The sequence below is a fragment of the Ranitomeya variabilis genome, chromosome 5, assembly GCF_051348905.1.
Source record: "Ranitomeya variabilis isolate aRanVar5 chromosome 5, aRanVar5.hap1, whole genome shotgun sequence".
NCBI classification, from domain to species: Eukaryota; Metazoa; Chordata; class Amphibia; order Anura; family Dendrobatidae; genus Ranitomeya; species Ranitomeya variabilis.
This window is the reverse complement of record NC_135236.1, coordinates 656,128,889-656,146,350: the sequence shown is the minus strand read 5'-3', so window position 1 is coordinate 656,146,350 and position 17,462 is coordinate 656,128,889. Positions and strand designations below refer to the sequence as shown.

At 42.7% G+C, this 17,462-nt stretch overlaps 1 protein-coding gene across 1 annotated transcript in view; it reads left to right on the top strand.

The window, feature by feature from the left end:
- Nucleotides 1–17,462, top strand: part of BLTP3B (bridge-like lipid transfer protein family member 3B) — an 85,747-nt gene that overhangs the window by 51,808 nt on the left and 16,477 nt on the right. Inside the window, exons 11-17 of the mRNA XM_077266460.1 lie at nt 692–804; nt 4,098–4,239; nt 7,973–8,166; nt 10,025–11,397; nt 12,374–12,540; nt 14,575–14,717; nt 15,531–15,681. Coding sequence (XP_077122575.1) covers nt 692–804; nt 4,098–4,239; nt 7,973–8,166; nt 10,025–11,397; nt 12,374–12,540; nt 14,575–14,717; nt 15,531–15,681 — 2,283 coding nt within the window. The remainder of the gene's footprint in view (nt 1–691; nt 805–4,097; nt 4,240–7,972; nt 8,167–10,024; nt 11,398–12,373; nt 12,541–14,574; nt 14,718–15,530; nt 15,682–17,462) is intronic.

Genomic DNA, 17,462 nt, shown 5'->3' with positions numbered 1-17,462 from the left:
AGGGAGGTGAAGTGACTGAAAAAAAAAAAAGTAAATTCTGCCTGGAATTTCCCTGTGTGAAACAAATCATGTTATATTTTCACATTTGAGACTTTTATGGTCCAAGTGGTAACGTTTCTCCTTGTTGAAAGTGGCATGTCAAGCCTGGCATGTCAAAGTGAGGAGACTTATAGGCCATGCATGCTCCTCTGGAAAATTAAATATGCAAACTGTCTCTTCAGAGAGGCAGAGGACTTGAACTCTAGCGCCACCTATTGGAAGCAGCGATCCTAAAAGTCAATATCGACCCTTAACGAGCCTTGCAATATGACTTAGGATAAAAGCCAAACCAGAATCTCAGTTTTCAGACACAGTGTTTCGGGGTATTGCCCCTCATCAGTGTAAAGTATGAGATCTGATTTGGCTAGGTGATAGGCTCTGGACTTGGGGTCTAAAGGGTAAGGTTTCTCCTTCTGAAGAGTGTCAAGCCAAGCCTGGCTTGTCAGAGTGAGGAGACTTAAAAGCCATACATGCTCATCTGGGAAACTAAATATGCAAATTGTCTCTTCAGAGAGGAAGAGGACTAGAACTCTAGTTTTTTTTGTTTGACGTGGGTTCCGCTATTGCTTAAACCATCACTTCTAATACTTTCTGCGAATATTTGTGTGCATGTTTTGATTTTTACAGCAGTTTTTTTTTTTTTTTTTTGTAGGTTCCGATTCCAGCAGCAAAGGATCTTTTCCCACAGCAACGTTGGAGCAGCTAAAATCCAAACTAATGTCCAGCTCTTTTGTGGTCAGACTTGCTGATGTTAACATTTTCCAAGTAAGTGAAGTATTATATTGCAAATATCCCGCTTCTGTATTATATAGTGTACTGGTGGAATGCCAGTCTGCTTCCCAATCCCAAGTTTCGCATCCACAGCTTCTTCTGGGGCTTTTGTTTACCTGCAGGACTAGAAGTACCAATTTGCTACAGAGCTGTTTGACTTTGGAGACCTTTTCTTAACCTTATATGTACATCGTCTTGAAAAAGTATTCATACCCCTTGAACTTTTCCAGTTTTTTTACGTTACACCCACAAATGTAAATGTATTTTATTGTGATTTTGTGATATACCAACATAAACTAGCAAGTATTTGTGAAGCGTAAAGTAAATGATACATGGGTTTTCTAAATGTTTAAAAAATATAAATCTGAAAATTTTGATGTCAATACTACTTTGTAGGACCCCCTTTCACTGTAATTACTGCTTTAAGCCTTTTGGGGTCTGTCTCTACATTTTTGCCCCTTTTTTATTTGCTCTCGCTCAGTGAGATTGGATGGAAGCGTCTGTTTTCAAGTTTTGCCACAGTGGGTCATTCACACACATGAATAATGAATTGATGTAAACCATCCATTGTAGCTCTGACAGTAGGTTTATTGTCATTGTCCTGCTTGAAGGTGAACCTATGCTCCAATGCCTTTTACAACCTGTATCCAGTTTCTTCCAGGATTGCCCTGTATTTAGCTCCAGCCACCTTTCCATCAACTCTGACCAGCTTCCCTGTCCCTGCTGAAGAAAAGTTTTCCCCATAGCATGATGCTGCCTCCACCATATGTGACGGTGGGGATGGTGTTTTCAGGGTGATGTGCAGTGCTAGTTTTCTGCCACACATAGCCCAAAAAGTTCTACTTTGGTCTCATCTGAGCAGAGAACCTTCTTCCATATATTCTCTATGTCTCCTATATGGCTTTTTGCCTATGGGACTTAGAGATTGCTTTCAAAAATATCTTTCTTTCTGCCACTCAGATTTGTGGAGTACACGATTAATAGTTGTCCTGTGGACAGATTCTCCCACCTGAGCTGTGGATCTCTGCAGCTCCTTCAGAGCGACCAAGGGCCTCTTGGCTGCTTCTCTAACTAGTGCTTTCCTTGCTTGGATGTCAGTTTAGGTGGACGGCCATGTCTTGGTAGGTTTGCAGTTGTGCCATACTCCTTCCATTTTTTGATGATGGATTGAACAGTGCTCTGTGAGATGTTCAGTGCTTGGGCTGTTTTTTATAACCTAACCCTGCTTTACTCTTCTTCACAACTTTATCCCTGACCTGTCTCATGTGCTCCTTGGTTTTCATGATGCTGCTTGATCCCTAATGTTCTCAAACAAACCTCTGAGGCCTTCACAGAACATCTGTAGTTATACTGAGATACACACAGATGGACTCAATTTACTAATTATGACTTCTGGAGGCAATCGGTCACTCGGGATTTTATTTAGGGGTATCAGACTACAGGGGGTGAATAAAAATGCACGTCACAATTTTCAGATTTATATTTGTAAAATATTTAGAAAACCATGTCTCATTTCCTTTGCACGTCACAAACACTTGCTACTTGGTGTTTATATATTACGTAAACCCTGCTAGGTAAAACTGGAAACAAATTAGGTCATTAAAGGGGTTGTCTCCTTTCAGAAAAAATGTTATTGTTTTTCCTCTACGCTCGGTTGCTAGTAAAAAATAAAAAAATCCCAAACTGGGCTTTACTCACCCTCCTCTGGTCCAGAGCTGGTTCCCCATTGCTGTTGCCAGTTTTTCCCTGCAGCGCTGTCACTTTAACAATGCAGCCGCCAGTCTGTGCACTCAGCGGCTCATTCTACATCGGAAGAGCTGCTGAGCTCCGTTGTCTGCTAAGCTGTTGACGTCAGGGCTGCAGACAGCAACAGACATTGGGGGCAGAGGTGGAGACTTGGCGTTGGACCCGGGGAGGATGAGTAAGACGTTTGTTTTTTTTTGTTTTTTCCTAACACAGCTTATAGAAAAAACCTCCTTTGTGAAAGTGGACAACCCCTTTTAGGCCCTTTTCAGGCATGGTTTTTAAGAGGTTAACATATAAATAATTTTTCATGAGTATATTCGCCCCAAGACGTAAGCGTTTAGGTCTAATGTAAAATCTATATCTGCAATTTTCTATTTCATGTAATATCTGCCTCCCAGCAGCCGTCCTCCTCCAAGAAAGAATGTCATTTATTGCAGATGGGATTTATGGATGGCTGAACTGTGAGAATAGAAACCCCAGAGGAAAAGCGAGCGAAACCCCTGTACGGCATAGACGAATGAGAGGCACTTTTTTCAAAGGCCTCCATTCCTCTGTGTTTAGAATGTAGAATTGCTCTATGTCTGTTTCTTTTGAAAAACAGGTAAAAAGTATTTTCCCACTTGATTTTCTGTGGTCAGTAGGGGGATGTAAACCACCTCGCTAGTCACAAAAATCAAAATGTAAGAAGCCACATGTTAGCAATTTTACCCATTTAGAATGAGAAAACGCCTCTAAGTGCTTGTAAAATTAAGCAACTTTGCAATTTCTTTTCCAATGCTACCATCAGAGGCGGCTTTGCTTGTGCACAGTGGCAGAGTAGAGTCCAATAGGCCTCAGTGCAGAATTTGGACTTGGGCCCCCACCTGAATGTTGGTCAGACGTATGGGCCCTTGTAGCATTCTAGATCCCATAGAGACATATGTGTTCGCCCCTCATGTAATAATGTCCCCCGCCCTGGCTCCTTCTTGTAATAATCTCCCTCATTCTGGGCCCCTTCCAGTAATATTTTCGCTCATCCTCAGCCCCATGCTATAACATTTTCCCTCATCCTGGGCCCCCTTCCTGGTATAATGTTCTCCCCCCGTCCTAGCATAATGTCTCCCCGTCCTGGCATAACTCCTCCCCCCCGCCCTGGCTCCTTCTTGTAATAATCTCCCTCATTCTGGGCCCCTTCCAGTAATATTTTCACTCATCCTCAGCCCCGTGCTATAACATTTTCCATCATCCTGGGCCCCATCCTGGTATAATGTTCCCCCGTCCTGGTATAACTTTGCCCCCCCCCCCCCCCCCCCCCCCGTCCTGGCATAACAATGCCGCTGGTCAGAACGGCCCACCTTCTAGAGTGCTCAGCCCCCCGGCAAGCGGGAAGACAACAGGCAGAGGAACGACACGTCCTGAAGATTGAAGAGCGCCTAGGTACCTTCACATGGATGGACCCTAACGCCATCAACTCACCTCTTTATGGGCCTCAAAAATACGGGATGAGATCAGGTCTGGGCTCTAATAAAAATACATAAATGTTATCCACTTTTGTTTTCCAGGTATCCACAGCAGATCAATGTCGATCTTCCCCTAAAACTATGATTTCCTGCAATAAGAAGAGCTTGTATCTTCCCCAGGAAATGTCTGCGATTCATATTGAATTTACCGAATATTATTTCCCAGATGGAAAGAATTTCCCCAGTAAGAACAGTATTTTATTTTTATTTTTTTGCTGCATTATTTTACAGGAGCCCTAGAGATATAACAGTATCGGGTTTATTGTTTTATTCTGCAGATAGGAGGAAGATGGTTTGATGCTGCAGAGATAAAAAAATAATGTGGGCAGCCCATAATGAGATGCAAAAATACAATGGAGGGGCTTTTATACAAAGGAGGGGTTTACAGTGCCTATTGAAGATGGTGTAACCTGGCACAAAATTCCCCTAATTTATTAAAATGGGGCATTTTAGATACTTTACATTTACCTTTTTCACCACCTAAATGTACACTGAAATGTTGTACCTTTTTTAAAATTTCACAAAAAAAGTGCTCAATTTTTCTCCAACACTAGTTTTGATAAATCGCCTATTGGTTTTAAGTTACTTATACAGATTTTTATTTACCTAATTCTTTTTTATATACTATAGGCTGCCCATAAAGTTGAATGATAAAATCTGTGCTCAGTGAAGACAGATTTTCCCATTACTGAGATAGATTATGGTAATTAGTGCTCATAAGATTCTATGGAGAGGGGGCGCCTCTTGCCATTACTAAATTTCCCCCCCCCCCAGTCACTAGAGCTAAGGAAAAGGGGCTCACTTTTTTCGAGAGGCAGCACAACTTATTTGCACTGCCTTGGTCCGGCTACCATGGAGTATCAAAGTGGGTGTCGGACCAGGGTAGTGCAAATCATTTTGCTCATTTCTAGAGGAGACAATGTAGATGATTGTAGAGACCAATGACCATCATCAGAATGTGATCAGTGAAGGTGTGAATCCTTTTTTTTTTTTTTCTTTTAATATATTTTTTTTTTACACCAGCTTGAATTTCTTCAAATATATTTTTCACTCACTGGGCAACCTCTCATCTGATTGATGCTGCCCAAACCTCGGGCTGTATGAATATATATATATATACAGGTCCTTCTCAAAAAATTAGCATATAGTGTTAAATTTCATTATTTACCATAATGTAATGATTACAATTAAACTTTCATATATTATAGATTCATTATCCACCAACTGAAATTTGTCAGGTCTTTTATTGTTTTAATACTGATGATTTTGGCCTACAACTCCTGATAACCCAAAAAACCTGTCTCAATAAATTAGCATATTTCACCCGTCCAATCAAATAAAAGTGTTTTTTAATAACAAACAAAAAAACCATCAAATAATAATGTTCAGTTATGTACTCAATACTTGGTCGGGAATCCTTTGGCAGAAATGACTGCTTCAATGCGGCGTGGCATGGAGGCAATCAGCCTGTGACACTGCTGAGATGTTATGGAGGCCCAGGATGCTTCAATAGCGGCCTTAAGCTCATCCAGAGTGTTGGGTCTTGCGTCTCTCAACTTTCTCTTCACAATATCCCACAGATTCTCTATGGGGTTCAGGTCAGGAGAGTTGGCAGGCCAATTGAGCACAGTAATACCATGGTCAGTAAACCATTTACCAGTGGTTTTGGCACTGTGAGCAGGTGCCAGGAAGCATGAAGTGCTCCAAAATCTCCTGATAGCTAGCTGCATTGACCCTGCCCTTGATGAAACACAGTGGACCAACACCAGCAGCTGACATGGCACCCCACACCACTGACTGTGGGTACTTGACACTGGACTTCAGGCATTTTGGCATTTCCTTCTCCCCAGTCTTCCTCCAGACTCTGGCACCTTGATTTCCGAATGACATGCAAAATTTGCTTTCATCAGAAAAAAGTACTTGGGACCACTTAGCAACAGTCCAGTGCTGCTTCTCTGTAGCCCAGGTCAGGCGCTTCTGCCGCTGTTTATGGTTCAAAAGTGGCTTTACCTGGGGAATGCGGCACCTGTAGCCCATTTCCTGCACACGCCTGTGCACGGTGGCTCTGGATGTTTCCACACCAGACTCAGTCCACTGCTTCCTCAGGTTCCCCAAGGTCTGGAATCGGTCCTTCTCCACAATCTTCCTCAGGGTCCGGTCACCTCTTCTCGTTGTACAGCGTTTTCTGCCACATTGTTTCCTTCCAACAGACTTACCATTGAGGTGCCTTGATACAGCACTCTGGGAACAGCCTATTTGTTGAGAAATTTCTTTCTGGGTCTTACCCTCTTGCTTGAGGGTGTCAATGATGGCCTTCTTGACATCTGTCAGGTCGCTAGTCTTACCCATGATGGGGGTTTTGAGTAATGAACCAGGCAGGGAGTTTTTAAAAGCCTCAGGTATCTTTTGCATGTGTTTAGAGTTAATTAGTTGATTCAGAAGATTAGGGTAATAGGTCGTATAGAGAACCTTTTCTTGATATGCTAATTTATTGAGACAGGTTTTTTGGGTTATCAGGAGTTGTAGGCCAAAATCATCAGTATTAAAACAATAAAAGACCTGACAAATTTCAGTTGGTGGATAATGAATCTATAATATATGAAAGTTTAATTGTAATCATTACATTATGGTAAATAATGAAATGTAACACTATATGCTAATTTTTTGAGAAGGACCTGTATATATATGTATATATATATGTATGTATATATATATATATATATATATATATATATATATATGTGTGTAGGTATATATATATATATATATCTATCTCTGGCTGTAATAATATATATAATATAATAATAATTATTATATATATTATTATTATTATTTTTTTTTTCTTTCTAAAAATACCAGAGAAAATGGACTTTAAAGATCCATATTAATCACCTTACCACCCTCAGTCGGCTCTTCCCAGGGCTTCTAGAGCTGAGTGGCAGGTCTCTCCCTATGTTCACACAAGGAACAGACCTGTCAATCACCTGCAGCATTGCTGGGAATAGCCGACCAAAGTGGAGCCAGACTAGTCTCCTCTCCAGCGATGGTCCAGCTCAAAATCGGGTGGAATAGTGTATTATTATGATGAGCTATTGGACAGCAAAGGGCCCTCTATTATCTGGGTACCCTCCTGAATCACATGACGGGTCTCTTCCTTTGTACACACAAGGAAGAGACCTGTCGATCACCTGCATCAGCGCTGGGAAGAGCCGGCCAAAGTGGAGCCAGACTAGTTTTGTCTCAGTCTGTTAGACTGCCGTGGGCCCTTGTATTCTTCTCACACAGAAGCCATCTTCTGTCTGTGTTTGCCCCTGAATCAGATAACAGATTTCTCCCTATACATACACGCACGCACGCACGGATCAGACCTGTCAATCACCTGCATCAGTGCTGTGAGTAGCCGGCCAAAGTGGATCCACACTAGTCTTGTTTCTAGATATTAGACCGCAAAGGGCCCACATACTTTGTTCTTCCACCGGGGCTTTCTACTGTCTGTGTCTGCCCCCGAATCAGATGACAGGTCCCTCTATATATACACACACGAGGATAAAACCTGTCAATCACCTGCATCAGGGCTAGGAAGAGGCAGCCAAAGTGGATCCACATTAGTCTTGTTTCCAGGTATTAGGCTGCACAGGGCCCATATATTATTCTTGCACAGGGGCCTTTTACTGTCTGTGTACGCCCCTGAATCAGATGACAGGTCTCTTCCTAAGTACGCACGAGGATGAGCTCTGTCAATCACCGGCAGCAGCGCTGTGAAGAGCCGGCCAAAATAGAGCCAGACTAGTCTTATTTCCAGGTATTAGACTGCACAGGGGCCCTCTTCTGTCTGCGTCTGCCCCTGAATCAGGTGACAGGTTGTGCAGCCACCATAATACAATTTGAAGGTTAATTTTTAATTGTATTTCCCATAGTTCCAAGTCCCAACCTCTATGTACAGCTGAATGCGCTGCAGATAACTGTGGACGAGCGAAGCATTCTGTGGCTGAACCAATTTATCCTGGACTTGAGGCAAAGCGTCGACCAGTTCATGGCAATGTACAAGCTGAACGACAGCTCGAAGTCAGACGAGCACATCGATATCCGACTGGATGGCCTCATGCTGAAGGTAAAACATGGCTGTATGCACAGCACAAGCTGAATAATTCAGCTTCATACTCCACGTACATCAGCTAATCCAGACATAAATGATAGATAAAAGCATGTATATTTTATACTACGGGACTACAGCGGGCCCACAGTCCAACCATTTGTGATGACTTTACAAAACATGGCCTCCTTATTCGGGCTACTGGGCCTTTTTTTGATGAAGAACCAAGACTGGTGATAGAAAAGACTTTGGATCGACTGGCCCCGTGCCATTAATACTGAGGGTCAGTGGGTTTCTTTTGGGCTGGGCTTCATATTCAGATATTCCCTAAACCAGTACTTCTCAAACTGGTGTCACCATTAACCCTATTCCTGTTGTCTGCAGCGATTATTAGTTTGGTCATCTAATTGACTCCTTTTGTTTTTCTTTAATGTTCTACTGCATTCATGAGACTAAGAACATTGACTACAACCATTAATGATGCCCAATGTTGGACCCACTTCTGCCGGACCCTTGGGACCAATGCTTTTGTCCACCCGTGCATCCTTCCGTAGGCCTTTGTTTCCGACAAAATAATGGTCCCAAAGGTTAAGCAGAAGGCAACCTCAATTGAAAGTGACTTTGGAGCCAATCACTTGCCGCTAGGGTCTCTTTTCAGGGGGTTACTTAGTTGATGAGGATGAAAAAAGAAAAAAGTCCTTCAAGTTCAACCAAGGGATGTCGAGGGGCACCTGCGAAACCATAATGTATGATCTGAAGCTAATCTTTCCCTCCTGATCTCTAGTGTCGATCCACTGGATCTGCAAATATCCCACTAGATCTTATTGATGCAATGTCCTACGGCTGATGATGGAAGGATGTTGTGCATGTTCTTGGTCTTTGGAATCATTTCCTTTCTAGTCCATCCAAAGAAGTGCAGTCCAGCGCTGTGTCACCATGAGGCCCCTATATAAAGTGCGTAGGGCACCACATTTGAAAGCTTAATATTCTATTCAGGTAGTGATCTTGAAATAAATATTAATGTAAGTGAGAGAAAGCTGAAGTGACCAGTGATGGCCCACAACTTTGGTCTTGCCTGAGATCACAACTGTGGTTCACGATAGTAGGAGAACTTTGGTTTAACCAGACTTGGCTCACATTGAGGACACGCCTGAAAGATACTATCGCGGATGGAAATGTGCGGGGTGGAGAATACATACTATATGGAGATGAGTTGCGTCTCTGGATGGTTTTGAGGGCCACATTAGCTTAGTCTTATGTGTTGAAAGCATTTTTTCATACTATTCAGGAGCACGCCGCTCCCCTGCCTCTCAGCTTCTTGCTAGTCAGGTGCGCTCCTGAAGATTGACAGTTCAGGTCAGTGACATGACTGAGTTGTGTACCCGAACTGTACGCTCTCCCATGACGCTAGCAGAGGTAGCTTTGCCTCTGCAGCATCGGAAGAGCTCAGGAAGATTGAGGTTGGCCAGATCCTGTCCGCTTCAGAGTGATGTCTGCAAACTTTATAGCTCTTCACACCTTTAGAGCATCGCCGGCCAAATTGGAGCCAGATAAGTCTCTTCTCCGGCTTTGGTCCACCTCCAAAACCAGTGGAATTGTGCAATATGGGGAACAATTGGACTGCAAAATGCCCAAATATTGTTCTTGCACAGGTTCCCTCTCCTGTCTGTGTCTGGACCTGAATCATATGACTGGTTAACTTTTTAATGTGCAGTCATCAGACCGCAAACTGTTTGCAAGCGCTTCACTCCTTGAGAACAGAGAGGATTTTTAAGAAGCCGTAATTTGCAAAGTTGCTTAGTTTTACCAGCACTATTTATACACATGAGATTGTTTGACATTCTTGGCTGACCTCCGCTTTTGCTTTTCTCCACAGGTTATTATACCTTCTCAGTCAAAATCCGACTGTCACCACGACCAGCCAACAGCCATCAGCGTCCAGACATCTGAAATGATAGCAAGCAACACCAGGCAGTCTCCTAACTGTAGACGTTCAGACCTCGAAGCCATATTTCAGGACTTTAAAGAATACCCATTCTACTCTAAATCGTTCACCTCCTTCCCCAAATCCGAGGACAGTTTTGACCTCCTGCACCCCATATTCCAGAGGCACGCTTTCGAACAGGACACAAAAATGCACGATGTATACAAGGGATTCATTACACCAAAGCTGGACACCAATGCACTAAAAACTTCTGCTGCTAAGGACATATGGGCCATACATTTCACACAATTTTGGGTTGATTATGAAGGAATAAAGAGTGGGAAAGGTCGACCGGTAAGTTTTGTCGACGCTTTTCCGTTCTCAATCTGGGTGTGCCAGCCCAAGCGTTTCGCCCAGTCACAGAAACAGATTTCTTCTAACTGTGACCATTTAGTAAACCTTTCCAAAAGCGAGTCTACGGACTTTGCTGGCCGTATTCAACGCAAGAAACTTTTAAAACAATATTACAGCACTGAAATGGACGGCCGGAACACGCCATTACAGAAATCCCAGTCCCTTGACAGCAGCCTGTCGTCCACCCCTGCTCTTGAGTCCCCCCAGGCGGACATCCAGATGCTTGCGTACGTACAAAAACATGTCAGCTTACAAATCAATCACTACCAGTATATTTTCTTACTGCTGCTCCAGGAGTCCATAAAGCAAGTCATGGACAATCTACTCAAGGATGTGGAGGCTGTGACCGGGAAACCGGCTGAGGAGACCAAGCTGTCCATTGGTGTCCTACTGAAAAGTGCCGAGGTTTCTTTATTACTCCACCCATTGCCGGAAGAAAATATGCCAAATTGCCCTCTTTCCCATGAAGGTAGCCCCCTCGTAGACAATAAGCAAGCTCTTCCATCAGATGGTACTCAAGATGTTGACCTGGCTAATCCCCCTATGGACTTACTCATGGACTCTGTGAGTGGTGACTCTGGAGCAGTACTAGAACCCAAAAAGATTACGTCGGAGACTTTGATGACGAAGTCCCCCAGCGACACAAACATTTTGAAAAGGACGCCCAGTTTGGAAGGCGCTTCCGATAGGACGTCGCTGAAAGCAGAAGATGGGTCTTTGTGTCAGGTTTTTAACGTTAATGGTCTTAATGATGGTGGCCACTTCAGTAGTGATGACAGCATCTCCAACCCTATGAAAGATCTAGAAGAAACCTTTGGTAGCTTTCAAGGCTCTGATAGTGAGTCTATAATCGATAATCCTCTCCTCAATGCCCAGTTTTTAGAGATGCCGAAGAAGCAGACTGATACCAGGTAAGGATCGTTTCTTAAGATGTGCTATATGAATCCTTTATTGTTTGGTCATTTTCATAAACCTTTTTAGGGAATTCTGAGTTAACAGATTCCACGATCCTCTGCTTTGGACAACCATCATCTGGTCAGCCAAAGAGCATCTATACAGAATTTCCCAGCAGGGGGGTTCTTTGTGATCAGCTTATTTAGAAGGGTCCCTCTAAAGATCTAGGTATTGGGCAAAGTGAGGAACCTCTTTTAGGTGAGGTTCTCCTACCATCAATATTCAAGATCATCTTTTTAATAAGGTTGGGGTTGTGGGTCCAAAATCAGGGTTGTTTTTTTTTTTTTTTAAGACGCCGGGGTCTCCCATCAATTAAAACGGGAAGGCCACCGAAATAATGGTGGTCACGAGACAACATAGAGACCTCTGTTTCTGGATTTCTGTATTAGAACCTGTCATATCTGTTGATCCCCATTTCCACATGATTGTTTGTTTGTTTGTATTCCTCTCTTATTGATGTCTATGGGAAATATGAAGTGTCCTCTATAGACCCCTATTTTCCTGATGGGAAAGGGGTTCCCCTTCAGGGCCTTCAAGTCTCAGGCATTGATGGAAAATCCATGCCAAACATGTGTAAGACAGGAATACCCCGTTAATGAAAAGTTATGGCTCTACCCCGCAGAGGCTCAAAGCTCACAATATCATGTATTGACTTTTAGGGGAGCTTGCGCTTCCCCATGGCAGCGAGGCTGAACGAGCAGATCTTCAGCAACATCCATGGACATGTTGAATCCCACCACAGAACCAGGGCACTTTACTTTTTAGGTTAAACGCATGACTTAGAACCTTACAGAGAATTTGAAGACTTCCGCTTGAACTTTTTGTAACTTTTTTTGTGTTTTTTGTTTGCGTACTTTTATTACTTTATTATGCATTTTTTGGAAGTTTATTATTTTGATTTTTGAAACTTCGTTTCCATGTATTTCTGTTAAGTGGAACCCCTAAGGAACGCTGCTCGTCCAACCTGCCTACCTTCTATGTTTCTTACAAGAACATGAAGAGGACTCCTTCCCAGTTCTCCTTGGACAATATCTCCATCGACAGCAACTTGCTGGATGAACATTTGGTGGAGAGCGATGGGAGTGACCCATTAGAAGCAGGTAGGATGGTGGTAGAAATCCAGATTTACAGTAAATTACACTAATCCAACGGTAAACTTGAGGCTCTTTGGATGGGGGTCCCTTGTTATTAGGAGCTAATAGCCCTATAACGTTGTATCCAGAGCTACAAAGTTCCTGCTTCCCTTCACACTGCCAAAACGAGTCCTAATAAAAATCTGTTACCCCCTTTTAGGAGCTAGCTCCAATAAGAACCGCTCTCGTTCTGGTGAACTTGAGTTGTCCTTGTATTACATAGCTGATCATTCTCCCTGATGAAGCACGTTATACGAAACGCGCGTCGGGCTGGTTGGGCACATTAACTCCCCTTTACTTTAGTTGGTACCATGCATTTGATTATACTGGATTTACTTTTTATAATACTTCTTGGTGCATCTCTCTGCCGTCAATGACACCAATCATTACTCTGCATTTTGACTGACAGCATATTGATTGTCCTTTTATGTATTTACTGCTTTTTCCTGATTTGCTCTTTATTAGGCTACGTTCACATTTGCGGTCAGCGCCGCAGCGTCGGGCGCCGCAGCGGTGCCGCATGCGTCATGCGCCCCTATATTTAACATGGGGGCGCATGGACATGCGTTGTGCTGCGTTTTGCGCCGCATGGCCGCAAGCGTTGGACGCAAGAAACGCTTCAAGTTGCATTTTTTTTGCGTCCAACTTTCGGCCAAAAACGACGCATGCGGCGCAAAACGCAGCGTTTTAGCGTGCGTTTTGCCGCGTTTTTGTTTGCGTTGTGCGCTGCGGCGCCGACGCTGCGGCGCACAACGCAAATGTGAACGTAGCCTATGATACATTACGGCATCCATTGGTGCCATTCCCTGATGACTACCGTACCTTTTTTCTTTTTACATATGTCATAATTAATTTTCTTATCACTTGCATGCATACATGCTCACCTGCATTGTACCATTCATTGGGGTTTCTAGTTGCCCTGCCCTTTTTCTTCTTTTGTGCTTTATTTTAACATATTTTTATTAATTTTTCAATAATGTTATTGACTTTTAGCATTACTGTATGGTTGCAGTCATTCTTTTTTAAGTTGTTTAGGGATGATTATTCATCTGATTGCTCACATGTAATACTACATTTCCACTACAGGTTTGCCGCCTACAGCTTTTGCCGCCGCAGGGAAGTGCCTAGTTGGCTTCTGATTACCTTCTCCCTCTATACAGTGGCAGTTATAGACAGTGTGACTTTTGTAATAAAACTAAGGCTACGTTCACATTTGCGTTGTGCGCCGCAGCATCGGCGCCGCAACGTACGACGCAAACAAAAACGCAGCAAAACGCATGCACAACGCTGCGTTTTGCGCCGCATGCGTCCTTTTGTTGATTGATTTTGGACGCAGCAAAAATGCAACTTGCTGCGTCCTCTGCGCCCGGACGCGTGCGCTGCAGTGACGCATGCGGCGCAAAACGCAAGTTCGACGCATGTCCATGCGCCCCCATGTTAAATATAGGGGCGCCTGTTGCATGCGGCGACGCTGCGGCGCAGACCGCAAATGTGAACGTAGACTTATGGACACTTCTGATGGAGACTGGGTTTCCACTATTTAAAGTGAAGCCTCGAAAAGGAGTTTTAGTGCAGCAAGTGTTACTATTACGCTGTACCTAAACATTTCATTATGACAAAAATGATTTTATTTACCATTGTCATCGCTATCCTTTAGACATTTCCAGCTTCCATCTAAAAATACATGACCGTATTCCTTGTGGAAGGAAAAAAAACAACATTCTGGGCATAGGAGTCCAGTAGGCGGTTCTACGTGCTGATTGGCACAAGGAAGACTGTCAAACCTTAATGGGACCGCCCACTGGACTCCTAATCGTAGAATGATCAAATTGACTACTAGTTATACTAAATATTTTGCCACAAACCTATATATCAATCTGCTCAGCTCCTCCTGCTGTAACCTATATTATCTGCAACTCAAATTTCAGCTGTGAACACCACTAGGGGGCGCTTATTGCATTCTTACTTTTTTTTTTTTTTTTTTTTTTTTTTTATTCCTAGGCCTGGAAGACTTCTCCTCTTTGAACTATCAGTCGACACTAGACACGGCCAGCGTGGAGTTGAGGAACGAGGATTACTGTGCGTCATCTCCAGATGCTGTTAGTGCAGTCGATGAAAGTACACATGAGTCCAGACAAGATGTGGTTAGTATATATGCCATATCACAATTTTCGCATATGATGACATCTAGTGGCCAAAAGAGGCATGAAAGCATCTCATTTTACAGCTTGCTGTAAAAATAAATGCAACCACTATAGGATTTAAAGGGAAGTTATTAGAAAATGACCTATTGTTTAAAACAGGCTTTTGAGTTACATTTGTTTAAAAGACAAAGTAAAATATTTGTTTTTATATTTGTCTTAATTAAAATAGATCAAAAAACCACATATAAAATATGAATATGTATATATATATATATATATATATATATATATATATATATATATATATATATATATATATATATATATATATATATATACAGATTAATAGTAATCCTGTAATTTTCAAACTTTTTTTTAAACTTCCTGTTCTTTCCGGAAGAGTTTTCAGCAGACTCCTTATCATCAGAGGCAGGATTACAGTGACAGGCAGGACAGCTGATTATGCAGACTACACCAGTTACAGTTAGGTGATGTCACAGCTCTCCAGGCTTCACAATGATTTTTGCACACGGCTTTTAGATGCTTCCATACAAAAGATAGTTTGAGTGTTTTCATTGTGGCAATGTGCATGTGTTGTTTCCTGAAACAGGAAGCTAGAGTAAAAAAAAAAAGGAAAAAAAAACAGTGGGAAAGCTACAGGATTTTTTTCATATAGATTGTAGTATAGAAAAAAAAAGACATTGTAATTTTGGCATAGATTTACTTGTTGAGAGCTATGATGTCACATAATGAGAAGGCCTGGTTATCTAGTGAAGACTTATGATGTCATCCTCTTGTTTTTTCCCATCACAGATGTCTGTCGTAGTATTCAAAATAATTGGTGTTAATTGTGGGATCGACATCAGGGGAGAAGATGTCGCTGTCGGCCTTCAGGTTAACCAAGTGATACCAAAACAGCTCGGGAATGTTAGTGTCTGGCAATACCTCAACAGCCGGAACCTGAGTAAGTAATCATCATCTCTGGACCAGCCTACCCATGTGTCTGCAGACCCCAACCCAGCCCCCCTATATATCCAGACACTGTAGAAAGGACAGACGCCCAGATTAGACCCCCTCTAAATAAATGCCAGATCCTAGACCATGTGACTGTCCTGTATTAGACTAACCTGATGATGATGATGACGGTTGATGATTGATGGCAGCGGTGGGCCACATGCTGTAGAGGAGAGGCAGAGAGCGGGTGGAGATGTGCTTGCACATCAGTGCACTAGAACACTAGAAACCAGGAAGGACACTTTTCTGGACACTAGTGCAGTACTGTAATTTCTTTCTCCCCGTATAGGTTTTTTTTTTTTTTTTTTAATGAAATAATTTTTCTTTTCAAATTTCTATCATTCTATATATAAAGAAAAATAAAACAATTGCACATTTCCCATTGGAATGGATTTAGCTCACAGAGCAGTGCCTAGACTTTCAATAGCTTATCTAGCATTGCCAAGACTTTCTATACCTCACAGGGCATTGCCTAGACTTTCACTAGCTCACAGAGCATTGCCTAGACTTTTACTAGCTCACAGGGCATTGCCTAGACTTTCAGTAGCTCACAGAGCATTGCCTAGACTTTCAATAGCTCACAAAGCATTGCCTAGACATTCAATAGCTCACAGAGCATTGCCTAGACATTCAATAGCTCACAGAGCATTGCCTAGACATTCAATAGCTCACAGAGCATTGTCTAGACTTTTACTAGCTCACAGGGCATTGCCTAGACTTTCAGTAGCTCACAGAGCATTGCCTAGACTTTCAATAGCTCACAAAGCATTGCCTAGACATTCAATAGCTCACAGAGCATTGCCTAGACATTCAATAGCTCACAGAGCATTGCCTAGACATTCAATAGCTCACAGAGCATTGCCTAGACTTTTACTAGCTCACAGGGCATTGCCTAGACTTTCAGTAGCTCACAGAGCATTGCCTAGACTTTCAATAGCTCACAGAGCATTGCCTAGACTTTCAATAGCTCACAGAGCATTGCCTAGACATTCAATAGCTCACAGAGCATTGCCTAGACTTTTACTAGCTCACAGGGCATTGCCTAGACTTTCAGTAGCTCACAGAGCATTGCCTAGACTTTCAATAGCTCACAGAGCATTGCCTAGACTTTCAATAGCTCACAGAGCATTGCCTAGACATTCAATAGCTCACAGAGCATTGCCTAGACTTTTACTAGCTCACAGGGCATTGCCTAGACTTTCAGTAGCTCACAGAGCATTGCCTAGACTTTCAATAGCTCACAGAGCATTGCCTAGACATTCAATAGCTCACAGAGCATTGCCTAGACTTTTACTAGCTCACAGGGCATTGCCTAGACTTTCAGTAGCTCACAGAGCATTGCCTAGACTTTCAATAGCTCACAAAGCATTGTCTAGACTTTCTATAGCTCACAGAGCATTGCCTAGACTTTCAATAGCTCACAGAGCATTGCCTAGACTTTCAATAGCTCACAAAGCATTGTCTAGACTTTCTATAGCTCACAGAGCATTGCCTAGACTTTCAATAGCTCACAGAGCATTGCCTAGACTTTCAATAGCTCACAAAGCATTGCCTAGACTTTCTATAGCTCACAGAGCATTGCCTAGACTTTCAATAGCTCACAGAGCATTGCCTAGACTTTCAATAGCTCACAAAGCATTGTCTAGACTTTCTATAGCTCACAGAGCATTGCCTAGACTTTCAATAGCTCACAAAGCATTGTCTAGACTTTCTATAGCTCACAGAGCATTG